We start from the raw sequence: 26,656 nt of genomic DNA, 5'->3' as shown, positions 1-26,656 counted from the left end.
GCATCTTTCTACAACCGACCAATAGCAACACAGGAAAACCCTAGTAAAGGGTGGGACTAGCAGCTGAAGATCAAACCGCCTACTAACATACTAAGCAGTGTGTGTACAACAGTTGGTCAGCATATGTAGCGCACTAGTTTTACATACTTTGTAGTGTGGTAGTATACGTTATCAGACGTAGCCTGTAGTCAAGGCTTGTAGCATCCATATGACGGTTTATGTTTATTCAGGAATAGAGGAATTACAGGTAGAACAACGAGGAAAACACCAGGCGGTGTTGAGTAGAGGATAATTAGGGATAAAGTGGTTGTTTCTGATCAAAAGCTGTTTTATATTAAATTATTATAGCTTCGCTGAGCACTTTTTCCCTGGCGAAACCGAGAAGGAAGACAATCCACTTTTTCTCACTTTCAGTGCTGTTGTCATTTAATCTTCCTCTCTACTGTACCTCATGTTAAGGTGAGTGTGTACTCTTAATAATATAACACGGTTGTTTATGTGTAATGGCTGTTCCATCCTAGCACTGATGTATTGGCTGGTGAACGTGTATCATATGACTGAGACATTTAGACACTACGTTCTAGCGTGACTATCTTTGTCCTGTGATAATCGCTGATTGGTCGAGATGAGACGCTTTATCAGGCCTGGAAGCCGTGATTGGCTGAAAGCTTCACATGTTCTTCATTAAGCATCATCATCATCCTGGTACACACACACACACACACAGACACAGACACAGCAGACAGTAATATTCAAATGATAATTATGTACATAAGTATGTATACTGCTCAGTTCTATCTTTCAGTAAGGCAAAAATGTTTAATTCCACACCAGCCAAAATTAATTGAACACACAATGTCGAAATAACCACCTAATAACTCATATACACAAATTTCTGAGGATTTTCAGCAGAATTGTGTAACTAGTCAGTAATGTATGAGATGACATACATGATGATTTTGATAGAGCACAGTTGTATTAGCGTGAAAGTTGAAGCTTTGGATGCTGAGAACTAAAACACTGCTGAATTTCTCTCTTTAAGAAGAGATGAAGAAAGGGCTAACACTGCATTTGACTATTGTTGTAACCCAAACTTAGTACAAATCAAAGAAAATGCCTTTTTACCTAGAAACTCCTACCTGTGATGTGTTTAAATACTGTATTTCAATCAGTGTATAGACATATTAGCTTTTTAAACCTATAACATTGGCTGTACAGTGCTCTATTTTGAGGATGTAAATATACATCACTTAGTAAGCTGGATAGAGTTTTGCTAATAAAAGACAAAATTGACCATCTTTTCTGTGAAAGCAATTTAAAAATATAGCTGCAAGCAGCGATGACGGGCCTTCGCACGTTTGTTCATCGCTATACGGTGCCTTCCAGAAAACAATGCACGGTGGGCAAGTGCATCAAGTGGGTAAATATCAGTGGACTATTTTATGTTGTTACTGACCCATTTGGGGACTGTAGGTAAATGAAACCCCACATTTTAGACAAATGGGGGCGCTAGTGAGCCACTTAAGAGACACACCTTTGTCTGACCTTTTTGTCCACACTTAACAGCCGACAAATGTGATGTATGTGTCAAATTTCAAGTTAATCTAAGCACGCCAAAAGCCTTAAATATGCCTGAAATAAAAGTAAACTTTGACACGATGCCATGGCAACAGTGTTTGAGATATCAAAAATCCGTTCCCAATTTCGCATCTGCAATATCTCTGCGTCATGGTGGCCAAGTCTGGTCTCAATTGCATGAATCCCCTAGGAGGAGTATTTAAAAGTTTACCGCATGCAGCTGACAAAATCCACCTTTGTGACTGACACACTTCCTGGGGCCTGTTGGTGGCGCTATACCCGGGACTCACAATAAGCACATCGATGCGATCGGAATCCTTGGCCGAACATACACACCGCGTCTCATCACAATAAGACATTTTTTGCTTTAGATATTAGACACTTTCTGTTTCTCTGAATTAGCCATAACTTTGTTGCCTCACCATGGCAGCACCGTTCGAGATATCAAAAATCCCTTCGCAATTTAGCAAGTGCAATGTCTCGGCATCATGTTCACCACGTTTGATGTCAATCGCATGAATTCCCTAGGAGGAGTATTTAAAAGTTCTCCGCATGCAACTGTTGTGACTGACACACTTCCTGGTGCCTGTTGGTGGCGCTATGTCCGAGATCCACAATAGGCACATCGATGCGATCGGAATCCTTGGCCGAACATACACACCGCGTTTCATCCCAATAAGACATTTTTTGCTTTAGATATTAGACACTTCCTGTTTCTCTGAATTCGCCATAACTTCGTCGCCTCGCCATGGCAGCACCGTTCGAGATATCAAAAATCCCTTCACAATTTAGCAAGTGCAATGTCTCGGCATCATGTTCACAACGTTTGATGTCAATCGCATGAATTCCCTAGGAGGAGTATTTAAAAGTTCACCGTATGCACTTATAAAACAATCCAAAATGGCCGACTTCCTGTTGGGCGGAGCGCATAGTTTAGAGCGCGAAAGTTGTTCGGGTCGATGAGATCTATATGCGTACCAACTCTCGTACATGTGCGTACATAATTGCCCGATCTGTGCACCAATGTTTGTTTTTGCATTACAGGGGGCGCTACAGAGCCACCCTGCCACACCTGTATTCCAGCCTTTTTGTCCAATCCTAGTGTCGCACGACTCTGACGTGTTTGCCAAATTTCAAGAGTTTTCGAGCATGTTAAGGGACCCCAATTGGCCAATGTGTGGGAAAAAAAAAAATAAAATATAGCTGCAAGCAGCGATGACGGGCCTTCGCACATTTGTTCATCGCTATACGGTGCCTTCCAGAAAACAATGCACGGTGGGCAAGTGCATCAAGTGGGTAAATATCAGTGGACTATTTTATGTTGTTACTGACCCATTTGGGGACTGTAGGTAAATGAAACCCCACATTATAGAGAAATGGGGGCGCTAGTGAGCCACTTAAGAGACACACCTTTGTCTGACCTTTTTGTCCACACTTAACAGCCGACAAATGTGATGTATGTGTCAAATTTCAAGTTAATACAAGCACGCCAAAAGCCTTAAATATGCCTGAAATAAAAGTAAACTTTGACACGATGCCATGGCAACAGTGTTTGAGATATCAAAAATCCGTTCGCAATTTCGCATCTGCAATATCTCTGCGTCATGGTGGCCAAGTCTGGTCTCAATTGCATGAATCCCCTAGGAGGAGTATTTAAAAGTTTACCGCATGAAGCTGACAAAAAATCCACCTTTGTGACTGACACACTTCCTGGGGCCTGTTGGTGGCGCTATACCTGGGACTCACAATAAGCACATAGATGCGATCGGAATCCTTGGCCGAACATACACACCGCGTGTCATCACAATAAGACATTTTTTGCTTTAGATATTAGACACTTTCTGTTTCTCTGAATTCGCCATAACTTTGTCGCCTCGCCATGGCAGCACCGTTCGAGATATCAAAAATCCCTTCGCAATTTAGCAAGTGCAATGTCTTGGCATCATGTTCACCACTTTTGGTGTCAATCGCATGAATTCCCTAGGAGGAGTATTTAAAAGTTCACCACATGCAACTGTTGTGACTGACACACTTCCTGGCGCCTGTTGGTGGCGCTATGTCCGAGATTCACAATAAGCACATCGATGCGATCGGAATCCTTGGCCGAACATACACACCGCGTGTCATCCCAATAAGACATTTTTTGCTTTAGATATTAGACACTTCCTGTTTCTCTGAATTCGCCATAACTTTGTCGCCTCGCCATGGCAGCACCGTTCGAGATATCAAAAATCCCTTCGCAATTTAGCAAGTGCAATGTCTTGGCATCATGTTCACAACGTTTGATGTCAATCGCATGAATTCCCTAGGAGGAGTATTTAAAAGTTCACCGCATGCACTTATAAAACAATCCAAAATGGCCGACTTCCTGTTGGGCGGAGCTCATAGTTTAGAGCGCGAAAGTTGTTCGGGTCGATGAGATCTATATGCGTACCAACTCTCGTACATGTGCGTACATAATTGCCCGATCTGTGCACCAATGTTTGTTTTTGCATTACAGGGGGCGCTACAGAGCCCCCCTGCCACACCCGTATTCCATCCTTTGTCCAATCCTAGTGTCGCGCGACTCTGACATGTGTTCAAAATTTCAAGAGTTTTCGAGCATGTTAAGGGACCCCAATTGGCCAATGTGTGGGAAAAAAAAAATAAATGAAACCCCACATTATAGAGAAATGGGGGCGCTAGTGAGCCACTTAAGAGACACACCTTTATCTGACCTTTTTGTCCACACTTAACAGCCGACAAATGTGATGTATGTGTCAAATTTCAAGTTAATACAAGCACGCCAAAAGCCTTAAATATGCCTGAAATAAAAGTAAACTTTGACACGATGCCATGGCAACAGTGTTTGAGATATCAAAAATCCGTTCGCAATTTCGCATCTGCAATATCTCTGCGTCATGGTGGCCAAGTCTGGTCTCAATTGCATGAATCCCCTAGGAGGAGTATTTAAAAGTTTACCGCATGAAGCTGACAAAAAATCCACCTTTGTGACTGACACACTTCCTGGGGCCTGTTGGTGGCGCTATACCCGGGACTCACAATAAGCACATCGATGCGATCGGAATCCTTGGCCGAACATACACACCGCGTGTCATCACAATAAGACATTTTTTGCTTTAGATATTAGACACTTTCTGTTTCTCTGAATTCGCCATAACTTTGTCGCCTCGCCATGGCAGCACCGTTCGAGATATCAAAAATCCCTTCGCAATTTAGCAAGTGCAATGTCTTGGCATCATGTTCACCACTTTTGGTGTCAATCGCATGAATTCCCTAGGAGGAGTATTTAAAAGTTCACCACATGCAACTGTTGTGACTGACACACTTCCTGGCGCCTGTTGGTGGCGCTATGTCCGAGATTCACAATAGGCACATCGATGCGATCGGAATCCTTGGCCGAACATACACACCGCGTGTCATCCCAATAAGACATTTTTTGCTTTAGATATTAGACACTTTCTGTTTCTCTGAATTCGCCATAATTTTGTCGCCTCGCCATGGCAGCACCGTTCGAGATATCGAAACTCACTTCGCAATTTAGCAAGTGCAATGTCTCGGCATCATGTTCACCACTTTTGGTGTCAATCGCATGAATCCTCTAGGAGGAGTATTTAAAAGTTCATTGCATGCAACTGTGAAAAAATCCACCTTTGTGACTGACACACTTCCTGGGGCCTGTTGGTGGCGCTATACCCGGGACTCACAATAAGCACATCGATGCGATCGGAATCCTTGGCCGAACATACACACCGCGTGTCATCACAATAAGACATTTTTTGCTTTAGATATTAGACACTTTCTGTTTCTCTGAATTCGCCATAACTTTGTCGCCTCGCCATGGCAGCACCGTTCGAGATATCAAAAATCCCTTCGCAATTTAGCAAGTGCAATGTCTCGGTATCATGTTCACCACTTTTGGTGTCAATCGCATGAATTCCCTAGGAGGAGTATTTAAAAGTTCACCACATGCAACTGTTGTGACTGACACACTTCCTGGCGCCTGTTGGTGGCGCTATGTCCGAGATTCACAATAGGCACATCGATGCGATCGGAATCCTTGGCCGAACATACACACCGCGTGTCATCCCAATAAGACATTTTTTGCTTTAGATATTAGACACTTCCTGTTTCTCTGAATTCGCCATAATTTTGTCGCCTCGCCATGGCAGCACCGTTCGAGATATCAAAAATCCCTTCGCAATTTAGCAAGTGCAATGTCTTGGCATCATGTTCACAACGTTTGATGTCAATCGCATGAATTCCCTAGGAGGAGTATTTAAAAGTTCACCGCATGCACTTATAAAACAATCCAAAATGGCCGACTTCCTGTTGGGCGGAGCTCATAGTTTAGAGCGCGAAAGTTGTTCGGGTCGATGAGATCTATATGCGTACCAACTCTCGTACATGTGCGTACATAATTGCCCGATCTGTGCACCAATGTTTGTTTTTGCATTACAGGGGGCGCTACAGAGCCCCCCTGCCACGCCCGTATTCCAACCTTTGTCCAATCCTAGTGTCGCGCGACTCTGACGTGTGTGCCAAATTTCAAGAGTTTTCGAGCATGTTAAGGGACCCCAATTGGCCAATGTGTGGGAAAAAAAAAAAAAAAAAAAAAAAAAAAAAAAAAAAATAATACTCCCGAGGAAAAACAATAGGGCTTCGCACCATTCGGTGCTCAGGCCCTAATAAATATAGCTGCAAGCAGCGATGACGGGCCTTCGCACATTTGTTCATCGCTATACGCTGCCTTCCAGAAAACAATGCACGGTGGGCAAGTGCATCAAGTGGGTAAATATCAGTGGACTATTTTATGTTGTTACTGACCCATTTGGGGACTGTAGGTAAATGAAGCCCCACATTATAGAGAAATGGGGGCGCTAGTGAGCCACTTAAGAGACACACCTTTGTCTGACCTTTTTGTCCACACTTAACAGCCGACAAATGTGATGTATGTGTCAAATTTCAAGTTAATACAAGCACGCCAAAAGCCTTAAATATGCCTGAAATAAAAGTAAACTTTGACACGATGCCATGGCAACAGTGTTTGAGATATCAAAAATCCGTTCGCAATTTCGCATCTGCAATATCTCTGCGTCATGGTGGCCAAGTCTGGTCTCAATTGCATGAATCCCCTAGGAGGAGTATTTAAAAGTTTACCGCATGAAGCTGACAAAAAATCCACCTTTGTGACTGACACACTTCCTGGGGCCTGTTGGTGGCGCTATACCCGGGACTCACAATAAGCACATAGATGCGATCGGAATCCTTGGCCGAACATACACACCGCGTGTCATCACAATAAGACATTTTTTGCTTTAGATATTAGACGCTTTCTGTTTCTCTGAATTCGCCATAACTTTGTCGCCTCGCCATGGCAGCACCGTTCGAGATATCAAAAATCCCTTCGCAATTTAGCAAGTGCAATGTCTCGGCATCATGTTCACCACGTTTGATGTCAATCGCATGAATTCCCTAGGAGGAGTATATAAAAGTCCATTGCATGCAACTGTGAAAAAATCCACCTTTGTGACTGACACACTTCCTGGTGCCTGTTGGTGGCGCTATGTCCGAGATTCACAACAGGCATATCGATGCGATCGGAATCCTTGGCCGAACATAAACACCGCGTGTCTTCCCAATAAGACATTTTTTGCTTTAGATATTAGACACTTTCTGTTTCTCTGAATTCGCCATAACTTTGTCGCCTCGCCATGGCAGCACCGTTCGAGATATCAAAAATCCCTTCGCAATTTAGCAAGTGCAATGTCTTGGCATCATGTTCACCACTTTTGGTGTCAATCGCATGAATTCCCTAGGAGGAGTATTTAAAAGTTCACCACATGCAACTGTTGTGACTGACACACTTCCTGGCGCCTGTTGGTGGCGCTATGTCCGAGATTCACAATAAGCACATCGATGCGATCGGAATCCTTGGCCGAACATACACACCGCGTGTCATCCCAATAAGACATTTTTTGCTTTAGATATTAGACACTTCCTGTTTCTCTGAATTCGCCATAACTTTGTCGCCTCGCCATGGCAGCACCGTTCGAGATATCAAAAATCCCTTCGCAATTTAGCAAGTGCAATGTCTCGGCATCATGTTCACAACGTTTGATGTCAATCGCATGAATTCCCTAGGAGGAGTATTTAAAAGTTCACCGCATGCACTTATAAAACAATCCAAAATGGCCGACTTCCTGTTGGGCGGAGCTCATAGTTTAGAGCGCGAAAGTTGTTCGGGTCGATGAGATCTATATGCGTACCAACTCTCGTACATGTGCGTACATAATTGCCCGATCTGTGCACCAATGTTTGTTTTTGCATTACAGGGGGCGCTACAGAGCCCCCCTGCCACGCCCGTATTCCAACCTTTGTCCAATCCTAGTGTCGCGCGACTCTGACGTGTGTGCCAAATTTCAAGAGTTTTCGAGCATGTTAAGGGACCCCAATTGGCCAATGTGTGGTAAAAAAAAAAAAAAAAAAAAAAAAAAAAAAAAAAAAAATAATACTCCCGAGGAAAAACAATAGGGCTTCGCACCATTCGGTGCTCAGGCCCTAATAATACTCCCGAGGAAAAACAATAGGGCTTCGCACCATTCGGTTCTCAGGCCCTAATTATATTCTCAACCGCAGTGCACTGAAAAGCGTTTTGTGTGTTTATATCTAAGAATTGTCACAATAAAATAATTTAAAATAGATTGCATGTTAAATTGACCACGACTGTGGTTATAAACAATGTACAGTACATGCTTGGATAACTTCATTATTGGTGTGGATTTACCAACGCTCTATCTTAGTCAGGGTCACGGTGAATTCAGATTCTACCTTGAGAACACACTGTGCAAGATGAGAATACACACTTGAAAGGATTGTCAGTCAGTCACAGAATACCATGCACAAACACATTCACACTTTCATTCACACTTACTGTATGCACAATTTAACCTAGTCCACCTAAGGACATTTTCAGGGCTGAGGATGAAACCAGAGAATATACAATGCAGGGAGAAAGTACAAAAATCAACACAGACTATGTTCAGGGTAGTGTAATATACCATTATGGTAGATATAGGTAACCACAATCCTTACATCATTGGGAGTCTTGATGCTGTCAGTTGCCTGTAGTCTGTGCATAGTAAAGTTAAATCTGCAAAACTGTCTACATTATGAATTTGAAAGTCTGATCGTCAGGGAATTGGAATATTGTTTTAATGATAATCAAAGCTATTGTAACCGAGCGTTTAACATCGGGTTCGCCTATACTGAAGTGTCACTAAAATAAATAAGAAGCGGAGGCTCATCGCTTGATCATCAACATGTTTCCTTTTTATTATTATCCAACGTGGTCCGCCATACCAAAAACTTCCCGAGAACACTGCCCTCTTGTGCGCATGCCCACACGCCTTCTACGGCGAGCCCCGAGGGGAAAAATGTATTACACACATAAATCACAATGCCCAGTATAACATCAACATGTACTCCAACTCACAGATTAGGTCTGTTACATACGTCCCCCCCTGACAAAATAAACGTCCCCGTTTACACCAATGAACAATAAACATTATACATAAACAAAACACTGCTGTGATAAAGTGCATAAGGAGCATATTGCAAGGCACAGTTCCATACGTTAACTTTGCATCACTTTCAAGCACTCTTCAAACAGTACAGCACATTGAGCAAACCCCCAAACAATCGCAAACCAGGAGCATAGCACCACTATACCACTATAACAGTACTACCAGTGATATTAATACAGAACAAAATGCTTGAAATGACCCGGAGGTTTCAAAACCCTCCCTGCTCGGCTCACATTTGGTTCTGGCTGTCTGTCCACACAGTGCTCTTCAGGCAGAGCACTCAGGTCACTCTGAGGGAGAACACACTCCTGTCTACCCGGCATATACACCACCGGGGAGGATGATTTGGGGAAGGAGTTAAACGCATTAGGCCACGTCTGGTTCCGCGTCAGAGAAGGAATAGGCAATGTATAAGGCCGTATCCTGTCGTAATGCACAACCTGCGCCCTCTCATCAGAGTCCAGAGGATTGACAATCCGATAAGTCAAGCCCCGTTCACCACACGAGCCCATGACCTGCACGACTTTATAAGGTCCCTTCCAACGGGGCGCCAGCTTCATGCGACTTTCAACAGGATTGTTAAGCCACACCAAAGCACCCACAGTGTAAGGTTGGTGACGCACTCCTTGATCATGATACATTTTCTGACGTTCATGAGCAGCCTCACTATGCATGCGCGCCCTGCTGAAAGCAGAGTCCAGTTTTTCTCGCAATGAATGAACAAAATCAGTATGGGATCCTGTCATGTTGGGGGCAAGTGCCCGAGATGGTAATAGTACGTCGGCAGGCACCCGCGCCTCCCGGCCATGGGTCAAAAAGTACGGTGTAAAATGAGTGCCGGAGTGAGGTGACGTGTTGTAAGCGAAAGCAACATGTTTCACATACTCATCCCATTCTCCTCCATGGGCTAGCAGTGTCTTAGCCAACTGGTCAGTCAGTGTCCTGTTAAAGCGCTCAACCATACCATCCGACTTCGGGTGGTAGGGAGTGGTGCCTGTCTTTTTAATGCTTAGCCACTGGCAGAGGCTCTGGATTACCTCCGCCTCGAACTGGCGGCCCTGGTCTGAATGCAAAGTCTCCGGAACACCATGCGTCAAAATGTAATCCTCAAACAGGCAGTGTGCAACAGTTAGTGCAGTCTGGTTAGGTAATGCATACAAATTGACAAATTTCGTGAAATAATCCTCAACAACTAACACATACCGATTGCCTTTAGTGGTCACCGGCAGCTCTAGAATGTCCATAGCCACTCTCTCAAAAGGACGGACAGTCTGGGAACCTCCCATAGGTGCTCTGTGGGACGGAACAGGACCCCGACGTGTCTGACATGCTCTGCACTGCTCACACCATGCTCTGATGTCCCTGTACATGGAAGGCCAGTAACAGAATTTCCTTGCCTGTTCCCACACACGCTCAGAAGAGAAGTGGGCGGAGGCTGGGGCCCCATGCAGCTGTAAAAGTATATCAGGAATCATAGCGGCGGGTACAACAATTTGTAATATAGCATCACCGGTGAGTGAACAGATGACAGAGCGGCACAACAGTCCATCAATAATTGAGAGGCGATTGAACTCAGTCCAAAGTTTTTTTAAGCACTGAGAGGCACCTTGTAACTGTCTCCTAGCAGGCTTCTGTGACTGCTCCGCCCAATCCAAAACAGTTCTGATGTCAGGATCGGCCTGTTGCGAGGCCCTAATGTCCCGTGTATTGAAAGATAGCGCGTTCATGGAAATCGTATCTAAATCAGGAATGTCAGATAGGTGCACAGCAGTATCCTCCTTTGCAGAATCAACAACTTTAAAGGGACATAAATTGTCACTACTCGGTTGACCTGAACTCACCACATTGACTTCTGCCATCCCATCATCATTGGACTCCGCGCCAACCTGGTCGGCTGCTACCGGGCGACGAGATAGAGCGTCTGCATTCTTGTGACGACTCCCTTCCTTGTGAATGATGATCCAATTCAGTGGATCGAGTTCCATTATCCATCGTCCCCTCCTTCCTGTTGGGTCGTTTTCAATAGACATACGTCGCAAAGCCAACAGGGGCCTAATGGTCTGTGATAATGGTAAACGAAGACAGTCCAATGTAATGCCTGAATTCTCTTACCGCCCACACAATGGCCCACAGCTCCCGGTCGAAAGTGGACCACCGCCTCTGTGTGGAGTTCAATGCCCGGCTGGCATAGGCGACAACATGCTCCAAGCCGTCTCTATCCTGGGCGAGCACAGCACCGACAGCCAGATTGGATGCATCTGTGTGAATTTTAAACGGCACGTTGAAGTCAGGCAGAATCACTATAGGCTCAGATGACAACACATTTTTCAGGAAATTAAAAGATTTGTCACATTCAGTAGACCACACAAAGGGCACATTCTTACCAACAAGCTGGTTCAGTGGAGCGGCATATTTCGAAAAGTCTCTGACAAAGCGTCTGTAATATGAACAAAGTCCCACAAACGCTCTGACTTCAGATGGGGATTGGGGAACTGGCCAGTCCCGAACCTTCTCCGTGTTCCTGGGATCAGGCTGGAGTCCTTTCTGAGAAATAACATGACCCAGAAAAACCACATGATCCCTCGCGAGGTGGCACTTTTTCGGATTTAATTTCAGGCCGGCAGACTGAATTCTTGAAAACACTTCCTGTAAGCTCGACAAGTGTTCGTTAAACGTTTTGTTGTAAATCAGAATATCATCCAAATATACCATGCAGACGTGCCATGGGAGCCCCCTGAGGACTAATTCCATCAAACGTTGGAATGTAGCAGGAGAGTTTGAGAGGCCCATTGGCATGGACCGCCACTGATAGAGTCCCTGTCCGGTCGTAAATGCTGTTTTTTCTCTGTCCTCCTCAGCAACCTCCACCTGCCAGTACCCATTAGAAAAATCCAAAGTACTGAACCACACCGCGCCTGCTAACGCATCCAGTGTATCATCTACACGAGGTAGAGGGTGAGAGTCTTTCACAGTCACACTATTTAAGCGTCTGTAGTCAACACAGAAACGCCAGGCGCCACATTTCTTTTTAACTAACACCACTGGTGATGCCCAGGGGCTGCAGCTCTCCTCAATTACACCATCTGCCAGCAGACCCGCCACTTGTCTCTCTATTTCCATACGCTTCTCAGGGGACACACGATATGGGCGCTGTTTGATAGGAGCCTGCTCGCCTGTTCTAATGTGATGTTTGATCAGTTTGCATTTCCCTGAATTTTCCCCGGAGGAGCTAAAGATGTCATTGTATTTTAGCAGCAATTCAGAAAGTGCCATTTTTTCCAACTCCGACATTGGTGACTCATCCAGTGATACCGGGGGTGTCACTCCCATTGTTGATGTTGCAGCTACATCGACCGGAGCCAGAAGCAACTGAATATCAGCGCCATCCACAGAGTAAAACTCGCCCAGGTGCACACCTTGTTTTAATGAAATGTCCTGTCCTGTAGGATTTAGAATCCGAGCTTTCGTTAGTCCATTTTTAACCGAGGTTACTGTATGAGCCACCACCAAATTGGACGAATCTGCCACATTAGGCTCCAAATAGCCATCGAAGTCCTTAAACATTTGAGCCACATAAGGTGAAGAAACTCTAACAGGTACCACTGACTCACTGAGGGGAGGTAAGGAAATTGCGGTTGCCAGGGACACATTGCAGCATAAGGGAACAAAGTCTTTGCTGGTAAGGAGAGGAACAGAACTGCCCCACAATTGTAACCTGGCCCGGTTGAGGTCCAGTAAAGCATGATTCTTCAACAGAAAGTCCCACCCCAACAGCACCGTCTGAGTGGTTTCTCTCACCACATGAAATATGTGTTGCCATGACTCCGTGCCCAGTTGAAATGTCAATGTTATAGTGCCCAATGTATCCAGCATCTGTCCATTCACGGCACGAGCAGCTACATAATCCCTCTTCAGTGGACGATTGCGCAGTGCTGGGATGGACATGCGAAAATCAGCACTAATGAGAGACACACTGGAACCAGAGTCTACTAAAATTTGAACCTCCATGCCTTCAATTACTCCCCTCACATATGACACCATCAGGCCTAGTTCAGTGTTAGTGGCTTCATCAGAGTCTTTGAAAATAGAGTTACTGCCAGTAGTATTGTAAATTTGAGAGCCCTCAATCAACATAGCTGGTGTTCGGGCCGTAACATCAGCTACAGTCCGTTTCCCGGCCCACTATGTCGTTCCCCTGCACTAGGAGAGATAAAACGTACTCCACGCTTACGTGAGTCATCCTCATAGCTGTTCCGTCTGCGTGGACTAGGACTTGGACTGCGTCTAGGAGGGTACCGTGCAGAGTACGAGTCATTAACATCGCCATAATCCGTGCCTGACCTATACTTGTCGCTGTGTTTGACCCACTGTCTCTCAGGTGAACGACCCCTCCGTGACTGGCATCCACGGCCCCCACAGCAGCACTGACATATTCCATTAGATTGAGAGCGGCCCCAGTGCCAGTCCTCCACCGTTTTAGAATTTACTTTGGCATTGAGTTTCTGGTTTTCATCCCCTAAACGTCTCAATTCTACCCTCATGTCCCTCATTTCGTCTGCCAATCTTTCCACTGCTCTGTACAGTCCAACATTGTCTCTCCCAGACTGAATAGCAGCCACTGCCCCTTCGTCACCATCGCTATGAGCGGCATTCACAGCCATATAATCGGTCTTTATCACATCTCGGGCATTTTCACACCGACCCGCAATTATGACGGCCTCCTCCAAATCCGTAGCTCCTTGCTCATGACATTTAGTTCTGAGCACCGGATCCAGGCCAGCCAAGAAACGACGAAATTTTTCCTCCCTCTGAGCTCTCTCTCCATATTCCGGAAAGGCGTCATCGACGAGCCTGCTAATCTCAGCCGCATACACTTCCAAACTTTCCCGCGGAGCTCTGGGCCGAGCTGAAAGGCTGGCTCTGAAGCGATCCATAAACTGTCTTTGCCCGAATGCCTCTTTGAGTTTATCTTTAACAGCTGTGTAATCCGACTGAACAGCACCAGGGAGGCTGTCCCACAGCAGAAACGCCGCACTGGACAAACGTGTCGGTAGAATCCTCGCCAGTTCATAATTGTAGGATGCAGCGCCATCATCCTCCATGAGCGCTCTGACCGCGACCTCGAACTGACGCGCCCAGCACAAAAAACTCTGCTTTTCATCACCGGAAAACGGCGACGGTAACTCGATCCTAACGTGTCTGCTGCTTTGTTCACGTCTCGGATAAACACCGAACTCTTCCTTACACCACATGATGTTCTCTGTGGTATGAACTCGCGCACCCTAACTCACTAAAACTTTGAAAGCTAAGCTAACTAATAAAACATGCGTCGCCACACTGTACCACGCGAACACTCCCACAAAACAAAACCGCTGCCACCAGTGTAACCGAGCGTTTAACATCGGGTTCGCCTATACTGAAGTGTCACTAAAATAAATAAGAAGCGGAGGCTCATCGCTTGATCATCAACATGTTTCCTTTTTATTATTATCCAACGTGGTCCGCCATACCAAAAACTTCCCGAGAACACTGCCCTCTTGTGCGCATGCCCACACGCCTTCTACGGCGAGCCCCGAGGGGAAAAATGTATTACACACACAAATCACAATGCCCAGTATAACATCAACATGTACTCCAACTCACAGATTAGGTCTGTTACACTATCTATTAAATGTATTTTTATTGCATGTTGAGCCTACAAACAGAATCACTGGTCCAAACAGATACCTTAAGTTGGTTTAAAATGTTTTGTGTACCTGAATGTTTTCCCCTGAGAAAACCAACAAGATGCACAGAGATTTATTCATAAATTAAATATAATTACTCAAGCACCTAAAACTCTTACTTACAGTAAATGAATCAGTGTTAACTCCAACAGCCTTAAACAGCCTCATATAAAATAGTTGTGTCAGGAAAACGCTATAACACTTTGGAGGACACTGTGGGATCATAGTAGTTTACACTCAAGTGTGTTTTTCTTTTTTTTCCATATCTGCTTTGTTTTGTAGCTTGCCCACCAAGAACACAAACTAAACACATGTATAGAGTTGCTTTACACAGAAAAGCCATTAGTCTTCATTTTACTCAAGATGATATTTACATATGTGGGAGTTTGTTTGACTTTAGTGTGTACCATGTAACATACTGGCAGTTACCCTCCACATGCACAGCTCTCTAACCAGAGAAAGATAAGAGAAAGAGAACGCTTTCATGAGAAAAAAACAAGACTGTAAAAGAAAAACAGACACAAAGGCTGGGTGCAGGTAGATCTGACTGACACTGTCTTACGAAACACATGTTCCTTTCGTGGGCCTTGTTTCTGTGTACTCTCTTTCCTTGGTACAGCATCACCGCTGGTGCTGGCACTCTTTCTTTCTCACCCTTATACCTAATACCCACATCCTGTCACAACGCCCAGTGCTGCCCAGCTGCCTAAGGGAGGGGGGCAAGGGGAGTTTAACCATGCAGAGAGGTGAAAACATACACCTATTTTAACACAGTGTGACTGATCAGTCAGTTCAACTACATATCCTAGCATACACACTAACGCTTACATGTATTATTATCGTAGTCAAACTCAGGGGTTAAACTGATGTTAAGTTTCATTTCAATTACAAGTTTCATTCTGCATATTTTTGTGAATTTATGATCTTTAGCAATAAAGCAGTGTCAACTCAAGTTCAACAGTGTTGATGTATAAAATATAAAATTTTGTATGTATATTGAAATTCATGCCATATTTCTAGCATACATTTTGCCAAAAAAAGCCGAGATAAAAGTTTCTACCTTCTACCTTATAGTCTTGAAGTGAAAAAATGTGGTGTACGTTAATTTGGTGTAAACTAAATACAAACTAATACAAAAACCTTACGTCAACCATCATTCTCTAATTCTCTAATAACTCTATTTGTAACTCAGGTGTAATTGAAACTGTAACTCTAACCCGAGCCTAATTCATAAGCAAATGTTTTCTGCTAAGAAAATCTGTCATAAGAGTACCATAAATAATTGCATATACAAGCTTAAATGTCTAGGATAACAAAGATTTTTTGAGGGGCACACATCAAATTCTGCTTCTGCAAACCATATGAATGAATTAAGTATTAAGCATATAATGTTTTTATGATGTAGTCTGTATTTATTTAAGCATTCTCAGTAAATACTCTCTGGGGAAACTAAACCTCAGTGCTTAATACATTGAGAGGTGTATGCATCAGGGGAATTTAGCAAGAAGATGTGAATGAAAAGCAGGAAAAGCAGCATGCGGTTAGAGAGATTCAAACCTTCATTCACACCAACCCTGGTCTCGTGTCTACAGCATCTTCACTTCTCTATTTTAAGTCTCAAACCTCTTTCCTGCCCCAGCATCCAGCCCCCGCGTCCACACACACATCCTAACGGCTGTGATGTGGAAGGAAGCTCTGCTCTTGCCATTGCTATCACATATTCTTAAGCATCCATAACCACAGAGTGTTTTTAGAGTATGCACAGACACACACAGTTTGTTCAATGACATTTTTTTCATTAAGACCATAATAGTGTATTTCGTTAAATTGTTCTTCAAGGTTGGATTTATTAGTGTGTTAGTACTGAATCTGAGTCAGCATAAAAATAGTTTTTAATCTTCTATTAACCTTAGGATTTTGCTCTGAGGTAGTGATAGTTTAGTAAAATTTCTGTAATCAATGGAATTGAGTAGAAGCCAAAGTTGTGTGTGATGTACAGTATTGTTATTTGATGAAGACAATGTTTTGCAGGATGGTGAGTGTAATGGCTGAGGAGTGACCCAAACGATCATCTCCATCACCACCAGCTTCTCCATCCCAGGGCCATGTCTCTGACAACTGTCAAACCTAATTTCTTCAGTTCATCCTTAGAGTATACCCCAGTTTCCGTTCGTACATTTGTTCCTACTCTTTCCAACCCTGTCATCATCAGTTCAGTGGAGAGCAAGACAGTGCAGGACAATGCAACCTATAGAGCCACATTCTCCACCATTACTGTACCAGCCAATGAAACCGGCTTCAACTCTACACAGCTCCCTATTGCATCGGTGGATGGTGCTGGCATAGGCATGGTCCTCATGCCCTTTGGCATAATCAGTATTGTCGGGCTGGCTGTTGTTGTGGTGAGGATATTATGCTTGGCTAAACGTTTGGGTGATTGTAGTCCTCCTGAACTGAGATTTGCTTTGTAACTGCTAAAATGAATGACCTTCTTCTCTACCTGTTTCTGTTCAAAGATGCTGTACATAAGGAAAAAGAAAAGGTGAGAAAACACTACATCACTGGACCACATCACTATTTTCAGGATTTTGAAACATTACACTGATAAACTTTTCTTGGTGTAGATTGGAGAAGTTAAGACACCAGCTGATGCCCATGTATAACTTTGACCCAGCCGAGGAGCAGGATGACCTGGAACAGGAACTTCTGGACCACGGCCGAGATGGCAGCCCGGCAGGACCAAATTCCAAAGTGAGTATAGCATAATTATCTACCATAATTTCCGGACTATTGAGCGCACCTGAATATAAGCCGCACCCACTGAATTTTAAAAAAATTATTATTTTGAACATAAATAAGCCGCACATGTCTATAAGCCGCAGGTCCCTACAGGTACATTGAAACAAATTAACTTTACACAGGCTTTAACGAAACACGGCTTGTAACAAAAATAAATAGGCTTTAACGAAACACGGCTTGTAACAAAAATAAATAGGCTTTAATGAAACAAATAAAAAATTAGCAGTAAACAGTAGCCTACCAAGAAAGTCATTGGTTGCAATCTTCCTCCTCCTGTGCACTGAAACCACTGAAGTCATCTCCTTCTGTGTCAGCGACCCTAAAGGTAGGGTCGCTGATGTTTAAGAAATTCTTCAGAAAACTGAGTAGGACCGTGTTAATATAGGATCAGCTTTCCAACGCTGGAGAGAACTGAAGGAGCGGGAAGTTGGCCGCATATTCACAGATTCGAGTTTCCCGAGTCAATAACTACTGAGCTAAATGCTGTTACTACACAAATAACACCTCTTTTCTATCGTAGTAATGTAGAGAGGCAGCTACAACCGCGTTTTGCTAGTAACAGCGTTTAGCTCAGGAGTTATTGACTCGGGAAACTCCAATCTGTGAATATGCGGCCAACTTCCCGCTCCTTCAGTTCTCTCCAGCGCTGGAAAGCTGATCCTATATTAACACGGGTCCTACTTCTTGCCTTATTGTAAGCCTTTCTTCGCTTTCTTTGTTTGTTTTTATCCTCCATGTCAGTGTTAAAACCGCTTTCTGCTAATGTCACACATGCGCACTGAACACTCTCTCCGCCGCATATTGACAAGCCCCGCCCCTTTCTGCTCATTGGCTACACGTTTGTTTTGATTTTTAGTTTGTGGTCCCGACTCAGTTTTCTGAAAGCATTTCTCAAACATCGGAGAATCTAACTTTAACCCGTTCGGCAGTTTCATTGATCCAATGAAAGCTTCATGCTGCCATAAAACTGAGCATGTCACAGGATGTATTCTTTTGAAAAAAAAAATTTGAAAGTTGGAAAAATCCATATATTAGCCACGTCATTGTTTAAGCCGCAAGGTTCAAAGCGTGGGAAAAAAGTTGCGGTTTATAGTCCGGAAAATACGGTATTATTACTAATAACTTAAAATTTTTACTTATGGTTATGGCCATAGGCTTTTATATTCCTCGCAAAAGACATGCAAACTCATTTTTCAAACATTTCATGTCTCTTTACATGTTTTGGGGAAGTCATTTGGGGAAATATCTTTTTCATAAAAGTCATTTCAAAATACTAAGAGACAGATTTATATTAGCTTTTGTTTACTTTTATCAGATCTTAGTGGGTGGCATTTGATACCATTGCCTTTTAATTGCAAATGCTTGAGGTGGCTGTTCACACGCTTCTCGCTTTTCTTTGCTCATAGACTCTGAGTTCCACTTTTTGCTCATCTTAAACAGTTAAGCAAAACAGTTATCTTATCTTAAACAGTTTTGTTACACCTTTGGAGGTATGCTTAAGTACATTGTCTTGCTGAATGTCTCTGTTACTATCAAGTATTAACTTTCAGGCTGATGTCTCGAGGTGTTGCTTTAGTATTCCCAGACAGTCCCTTTTTGATGCCATGTATTTTCTGATGTGCACCAGTCACTTTCCCAAAACACCCCTACATAATGATGCTGCCAACCCCATGCTTCACAGCTGAGATGGTCTTCTACAAATTAAAAGCCTCTTCTTTTTTCATCTATATCAGTTAATTTATATTTCAACTGAAGAAAAATCTAGAAACAATTGTACGCGCAACATCAAAGAACATGCCTTAAGGGTCGTATGAAAAAAACGTTCCTCTTCTCTACACACCAAACCAATTCCACTGGTTTTCTGGTTTGTTACATTCCAGAAATTGTCATTTTATTTTTTTATGGCTATTTGATCTTCCAGTGTGCAATTACGTTTCCGTGACCCCAATCGTTTCTTTCACGGCAGTGTTATTTTGTGTAACCGCAACAAGCTCAAGCTTGCACTGCACTCTTCTCTGTCATTTTCAGACTTTAACAGCGGGTCAGGGTGGCGCTCAGGTAGCAAGTCGACTGGTCTTTACGGACGTTGCCGATGCTATGAATGTATGATGTCACTCCTGCAACATAAATAAAGATTTCAGAAAACCTCCAAGGACATCATGGAGACAACAGAAATGTTCCAGCTCCATATGTTTACACTTGGCTGGAATCAAAGTTAGCAATTGTTTGTAGACTATAAAGGAAGTTCCAAACTATGTCTAGGAGTCTGGCAAGGTTACGTTACATTTGCTGTATTAAAAAGGAAATGCCATTTCTGTACAGTTTATAGGAAATCCTATTTAATTTCTTTCCGTTGACCTTTTTTAAGTCGATTGTTTCAGACCATGTTTAACATTATATCCAGTTATTACAGATACATAAAATGTATGTTTACATATGTGCTTTTCGAAGTGTACTAGTAGTTGCTTTTAATCTTTGTTCAGAAATAGTATTTGCATGCACTTTTAGATTCCACATGTACACAATCACTACAGCACACAATTCAAATGCTCCAGTTATATATAAATTCAGTTTAGCTTGATTTTATTTGTCTAGCTTTTGTAAAGTCTATGGTAATGTTATTATGTCTAACAATGGACATGGTAACGAAGCAGCAGTACATGGTCCCGACAGGACTTTCACAGACATTATTGCAAAATTATATTGCTATTCAGAGGAGCTTTGCAATTTTTCAAATTTCCAGCAGATTTTCTGTAGATTCGGGCCAAGATGTCATCACAACACACATTCACTCAAAGCCTCTTCGGCTCTCATGCATCCAGGATGAGCCATGAGTCTTTACTGGAATTAGTTTAAAAGAAGAATCCTGTGCCTTCACTTTCACCAATTCAAGTAGTTTTCCATTAAAAAAATGGCTGCAGTTCTTGCTATTGGCTGCAAGAATTACTGAAGAAAACCTTTGGGTGATGTTGGGTAGTGGGATTCTAAATATTTTTTTGTCTGCAAATGCACAAGCTGTATTTTTGAAAGGATGGTATATGAAAGCATATTTTCAATCATTTTAATGGAATAAGCACAGTGCAGTTTTTATGGTTACACCAGCAGTTGTTAGAAGTACAGGTGATGTGTAAGGTTTAATGATTAACCATGAAATCTTCTCTCCATAATTGCAAGGCTCATTTTCATTACAATTAGGGGACATTCTTTCTTCAAGTGTGTAAAAATAGAGTAGAAGTAGTTGGGAATACCATAGCGCAAACCACAGCTTCCCGAACTTTTTACTTCTTATTTCTCTGCTGTTTGCATCATCTTGTTTTTCTCAGGTGCTCTACACTATACAAAAATGTTCTTTTGCCTCAACCATACCCAGATCTCAAATGTACACTTTCGAACTATATTTATAGAAAGAGAGGCAATTCCTATTATATACAAGATCTCGATTATAACAAAGGGAGTAAGGTTATTTAACCTGAAACGAAGCATCACTGAGATCTATTTTTTACAGTAAAGGTTCCTCATGACCATCTTCAAAACTGCGTCAGTGCTACAGACACAGACCAAAATGATTTTCAAAGTAACCGTAACATCAGTTCATGGCCATGTTTAAACCAGGGTGAATAAAAAAAAAATCAAACAATCAAAGATCCACTAAGAGTAACATGTTAACTATCATAATAGTTTACCAATCAATCCCATCTATGTAGTTACATACGTACAGTATAGGCAATGTTTGTCTTCAGAAGGAGTTTAAAATGAATGGAAATTATGGGGCATTATTTTCATGTTTCTAGTACATTCTTTTGCACTTGCCCTGAAATGTGCTTCCTTCCTTCTCTTACTCCAGAGTGTGGGTGCTGTGTTTGCTTACTTTCTTGCACAACAAGGAGTGTAATAGTTAGTTTCAAACAGTTTTTAGAAAATTCTCTCGAGGGAAAAAGAGAAAAGTCATTTATATGTTATGTACGTCTGTATAAGTACTCTTGTGTGTGTGCGTGTGTACATGCGCTACTATGGACTAATTGTCTGTAGCAGTGTTCTACACTCTTCAAAACCAGCAGAATTACAAAACGTTTGTAATGTGTGTGACCTGTGATTAACATGACTATAAATAAAAGCAAATAAATGCATGTGGACTGTTCATGAACATTTGATCTTTTTTTATTCAACTTATTGAAATGTTTTATAAAATCACAATTCCATGGTTTACTGGGATATTCCTTCATTCATTCACTTTTTTTTCATGACAAGGTCACAATACAGCACAATATAATGCATTAACTTGTTTCAAGGCTCCTTTGTTCACTATTTTAGCAACAAGGACTCTCAAGATGCTTTAAACCGAGGTAAATTAATAGAAGTCGCCGTTTAGAAGAGTTCCTGAGGCATTGCTATTTTAATTGTTTGTTTGTTTGTGTGTGTGTGTGTGTGTGTGTGTGTGTGTGTGTGTGAAAGATCAATTGACTCAACTGCAGATAAACACATGCAGCATTATGCACTTATCCTGTTAACTGAGGTTCACAATAATACAACAGCTCAAGATATCTTTCTGATGCATGGATAGTAGAAGCTATATAATTAATGAGGTGATGCATAAAACTGAGGTAAAATATAAAGTCTTCAGTTCTCATTGACCTAATTTCTCATCCATCCATCTATTGTCTGTAGCACTTATATTACACAGGGTCACAGGGAACCTGGAGACCATCCTAGGGGACTCTGGACACAAGGCAGAAGACACTTGTGGCAAAAAAAAAGCATGGGCAATTTTGTGATGCCAATCAGCCTACAACACATATCTTTTAGACTGGGATAGGAAACCGGAATACCCAGAGGTAACCCCTGAAGCACAAGGAGAACATACAAACTCCACACAGACACATGGCAATTGTGGTAATCAAACAGACAACCTCAGAGGGGCAAGGCAAATGTGCTTCAATGAAATCCGGCAATTTCTTATTTCTTATAAAATTATTATGTATAATCAGGTGAGGCTCTGGATCCATTGCATTTCTGATCAAGACAAAGCAATTACAGAAGATGAACTAATGTAACAACATGGATGATTCAAGAGAGAAATAAGACAATATACATATTGTAAATAAACAATCCAAATACAAAAAACAATACAATTATCAAGTAAAAGGCATAATAAAGTATAGTATTCTAGATATTGCCCAATTAGAGAAATCAACAATAAAGAAAATGTATTTATCAACTGAGGCATACTGACAATTATTTAGTGCATCATTGAAAACAGTACTTTGGTGGTAAACACACAGCAAGCACCCTTTTTTCCCTTTTTTTTTTCTTTTTCCATCTTTAACCCTGCTTTTGAAACTTATTTGAAGTAATTTATTTGATATTATAAACAGACTTTTTTTTTTTCAAATTTAATAATGATGATGATGATGATGACGATGACAGCGACGACGATAATAATAATAATAAAAATAATAATAATAATAATAATAATAATAATTATTATTATTATTATTATTATTATTATTATTAGTGGACTTATGTGGACAAGTGGTGTCTCATTGGCAAAGGCTTTGACCTAGGAGTCTAAACACTTGGCACTGCCAAGTTTTGTCCTTAAACAAGACCCATATTCATCAACCGCTCAGTTGTATCTGTATTGTAAGCTGCTTAGTATAAATGTCAGCCAAATGAATAAACGTAAATGTGGAAAAAAATTAAAATAGCCGGTGTTGCATTAATTACACGAAAAGGTACAGTAGTGACTCATTTAGTACAAGATCAGATATACTGTACTATAAGATAAGTAAAAGTGTTTTTCAAGTCATACTGAAAGCACCTGTAGGACGTTGTTTTCTTTCAAATACGAGATGTAGAAAACCTAAGATGTATAGACAGATGGATGGGAGTCCCAAATCCAGTTTACAATCCAAACCTCAAATCACCTTGTCATGTGCACATGTAGTTGTATCTTTTATTTATTTATTTTTTTGCATCTGTGCTTTGTGAATTTGTGTATCTTTTTTGTCAAGTAATTGATAGCACACCTTTGTGAGAATGCTGGATAGAACTGTTTAAAGGCAGCCTATTGCACACAGCTCAAATGATGGCGCCTCAGAGCCTCAGTTGTCGTGTGGCGATGGCAGGTGCGGCTGGTCCTCTTCTTCCTCGAGCTAAGGGTAGAAAAAAAAAACATACATTTGAGTGTGCGTGAGAAGGAACCATATGTTTCGGTGACACTGAGCACTGCGACAGTTGGGAACAGGAAACTAAGAAAAGAGGATAACGGCCGTGTTCAGTTTCCCTTAAAACAACTGACTCATCTGACTCCTGTTGAAGTCTACTGCATGCATGCCTATGAGTAAAAGGGGGAGTTTTTGAACACTTTTAACTCATAACAGAATTTCAGTATGTGAGGAATCATTATTAACTCAGTGTTCTTATCAACTCGTGTTTTAAAGCTAGATGTTTCCTGGAAGGTGAAACGATGTGCAGTTATTATTTCTGTAAATTATCTCTCTCACCTCTTGCTCTTTTTGCTGCATTGGTTTTTGAGGCTGTAAATAAAAAGAGGGCATGCAAATTATATGTCAACATATGTAACTGTACTGTAAAGTATAATAAATGTTGTGTACCCTTTGGGTGAACTTGTAATTAAATATTTAGACAATATATAAAAATATACAATTTTTAGTTATCTATGAGTATGTAATGCTGACCCATTTCCTTGGTCGGCCTCGAGGTCTCTTTTCTTTTGGTGGCTCCTTAAATAAATAATAAATAAATGAGCAAAAATATCTAGAGAAACTATTTGCTTTACTGACAGCCTTTTAGTGGAATGATTTAGTAGAATGGTTCAGTCTTTCTTACTTTGAGTGTAGTCCGAGCAGTCTTGTTCTTACTCCCTTTGGGTCTTCCACGTGGCCTTTTGGGAGCAGGAGGTTCAACAGGATCCTGAAAGATCAGATGATTTTCAGTTCAGTGTTAAACTTGATTCAGTGTCAAGGGTGTTTATGGGATGTCATAGTACCTGCTGTGGTTTGCGTGGTCTGCCTCGGCCTCGGCGTGGTACCTCTGGAGCGTCAGTTGCTGGTGTAGCAGCCGGTTCAGCTGCAGCTCCATGCATCTCTTCTTCCATCCTGACCAGACCTCACACAGACTCCACACACACTCTGCTCTGGTGAAGTATAAGTGGATGCTATTTCATCAGGTTGAATAGGTGACAAAAGACCTTAGAACATAGAACATCTTCATAATCTCTGAAAATACACACCTAAGACACAAACCTAACCATATGCCCAGGAGTTAAATTGGCATTTAGATTGTTAGACTGCAGAGTTTAGAGTTTTTCACGGGTGCAAACAATGTGGGAACTGTGTCACTGAATTTGTTATTAGTCTACATTAAGTTCTTCAAATTGACATCACTGAAACATGATATATAATTAAAATTGTTTTTCATTAATTTATCCTTTACACAGTCATGTACCTTATATAAATATATATATTATATATATATATAAACTGCAAACAGCTCACATGTAGTTGCACTGTGAAATCCACAGTTCAGTTAAAACCTAAGTGTAGAATTTGCTCACTGTGTTCACTGTGATCTGCTGGATGAGGGTTGAATATGACAAACAACAATAGCTAAAATGACCTGGTAAAAAATTAATCAACAAACTGCAATTTTGGTAGAATATTATAATTGTCATTGACCATGAAGCATATTAATCATTTATATGGCAAAATGACCATTTAACTTCATAAGAAGTGACAGAAATGGTAAATACTTTTTTGTGCTGTGTGCTGCTGTTTTGGATACTCTTTTTTAAAAATCTCTCTCTCTCTCTCTCTCTCTCTCTCTCTCTCTCACACACACACACACACACACACACACACACACACACAGTCTCACACACAGTCTCACACACAATCTCACACACAATCTCACACACATACCCACACACACATTCCTCGCCTCAGTCACCTCAGGCTTGCTCATTGGATAGATACAAACACATTTAAATATAAATCTAATATTAATCTTGAATTTTAAATTTATATTAATCTTTATATTAACTTGTTTTATGTTTATGTTCTGTGAAGCTACAATATTGAGACAATATCCATTGTTAAATGCGCTATACAAATAAATTTGAATTTGAATTTAATTTGAATTTACATTCATAAAAGAATGCGTTTGTTAAATAAAATTATTTAGTAAAAGCAAGTGCTACCAAGGCAGAGTAGCTAATTTCTATACAATTAGAAATATATAAAGTTCATTTAAATGTAAACCGCACAGTAGCACATTGAAAATGGAGTAAACTGTATATAGAATAACTGTATATATTTTTAACACAACTAATCACCACCTGTCTATTTTTAATTATATAATTATATGAGATATAGATTTACCACTGATGAAGGTCTACCGCTAGTTCTTGTTCCCCATAAAGTCGCTGTAATATCTTGTGTGGTACTCAGTGATCTGATACCTGTCTATGAACCGAGGTAGAAGGAGAAACACCGCCCACCTGGAACTTCACTGTAAAGCTTTCAACGTCTATAATGCAACCGTAGCAACAGAAATACCCTTAGTCAAAGCAGACTTTCATTTCTTGCCAATTGGCTTTCTAGAGTGTAATTTCACATGTTGCTATGATCAGGTACATCGCAACGTAACTTTCTGCCCGTTTCCTACTTTGACAAAACCATAACTAATGAGTCACTGTCCACAAGAAGGAACTGTTGCTGTATGTTACTGGTAATTAATCTCTTTGTCTCAGTCATTCAGACACCAAACACACACATGCACACACACACACAATTATTTAATTCACCAGATTAATGTTATGCCTGCAAATTTGACTCATTTATTTTTCTATTTGTTATTTAAGCTGCAGTGTTTAACAAAAAAAGAGTAATGTTTGTGATGCGGAGCAGTGAATAAAAATGATATCTGACTGGTTTTCTCATCCTTAGA

General features: G+C 41.5%; 2 protein-coding genes across 2 annotated transcripts; one reads left to right on the top strand and one right to left on the bottom strand.

Annotated features, from left to right (window-relative positions):
* The first annotated feature begins 93 nt into the window (after positions 1 to 93).
* si:ch211-161c3.5 (uncharacterized protein C3orf18) lies at positions 94 to 21,816 on the top strand. Its single transcript, XM_060867131.1, has 5 exons — positions 94 to 459; positions 16,922 to 17,292; positions 17,407 to 17,432; positions 17,515 to 17,641; positions 19,718 to 21,816. The coding sequence occupies exons 2-5, from the start codon at positions 16,996 to 16,998 to the stop codon at positions 19,796 to 19,798; spliced, it is 531 nt and encodes a 176-aa protein (XP_060723114.1). The 5' UTR covers positions 94 to 459; positions 16,922 to 16,995; the 3' UTR covers positions 19,799 to 21,816.
* Positions 21,817 to 23,185: 1,369 nt separating this feature from the next.
* On the bottom strand, positions 23,186 to 26,220 carry si:ch211-161c3.6 (high mobility group AT-hook 2b). The gene is made up of 6 exons (XM_060867130.1): positions 26,089 to 26,220; positions 24,699 to 24,845; positions 24,539 to 24,622; positions 24,388 to 24,432; positions 24,193 to 24,225; positions 23,186 to 23,841 (listed from the first exon to the last, which is right to left on the bottom strand). The coding sequence occupies exons 2-6, from the start codon at positions 24,804 to 24,806 to the stop codon at positions 23,791 to 23,793; spliced, it is 321 nt and encodes a 106-aa protein (XP_060723113.1). The 5' UTR covers positions 24,807 to 24,845; positions 26,089 to 26,220; the 3' UTR covers positions 23,186 to 23,790.
* Positions 26,221 to 26,656: the final 436 nt, after the last annotated feature.

Source organism: Tachysurus vachellii, chromosome 4 (genome assembly GCF_030014155.1).
Source record: "Tachysurus vachellii isolate PV-2020 chromosome 4, HZAU_Pvac_v1, whole genome shotgun sequence".
In the NCBI taxonomy this organism is placed as follows: domain Eukaryota; kingdom Metazoa; phylum Chordata; class Actinopteri; order Siluriformes; family Bagridae; genus Tachysurus; species Tachysurus vachellii.
Note: the sequence above shows the minus strand (reverse complement) of the source record. Positions and strands in the feature narration are given on the sequence as shown.

Excerpts from the sequence above, each read along its gene's own strand:
- si:ch211-161c3.5 (XM_060867131.1), top strand. The coding sequence starts at position 16,996 with ATGTCTCTGACAACTGTCAAACCTAATTTCTTCAGTTCATCCTTAGAG. Across the intron at positions 17,293-17,406 it reads TCGGGCTGGCTGTTGTTGTG|ATGCTGTACATAAGGAAAAA; the intron begins GTGAGGATATTA and ends TTCTGTTCAAAG. Across the intron at positions 17,433-17,514 it reads TACATAAGGAAAAAGAAAAG|ATTGGAGAAGTTAAGACACC; the intron begins GTGAGAAAACAC and ends TTCTTGGTGTAG.
- si:ch211-161c3.6 (XM_060867130.1), bottom strand. The coding sequence starts at position 24,806 with ATGGAAGAAGAGATGCATGGAGCTGCAGCTGAACCGGCTGCTACACCA. Across the intron at positions 24,433-24,538 it reads CTGCTCGGACTACACTCAAA|GAGCCACCAAAAGAAAAGAG; the intron begins GTAAGAAAGACT and ends TATTTATTTAAG. Across the intron at positions 23,842-24,192 it reads TGCAGCAAAAAGAGCAAGAG|CTCGAGGAAGAAGAGGACCA; the intron begins GTGAGAGAGATA and ends TTCTACCCTTAG.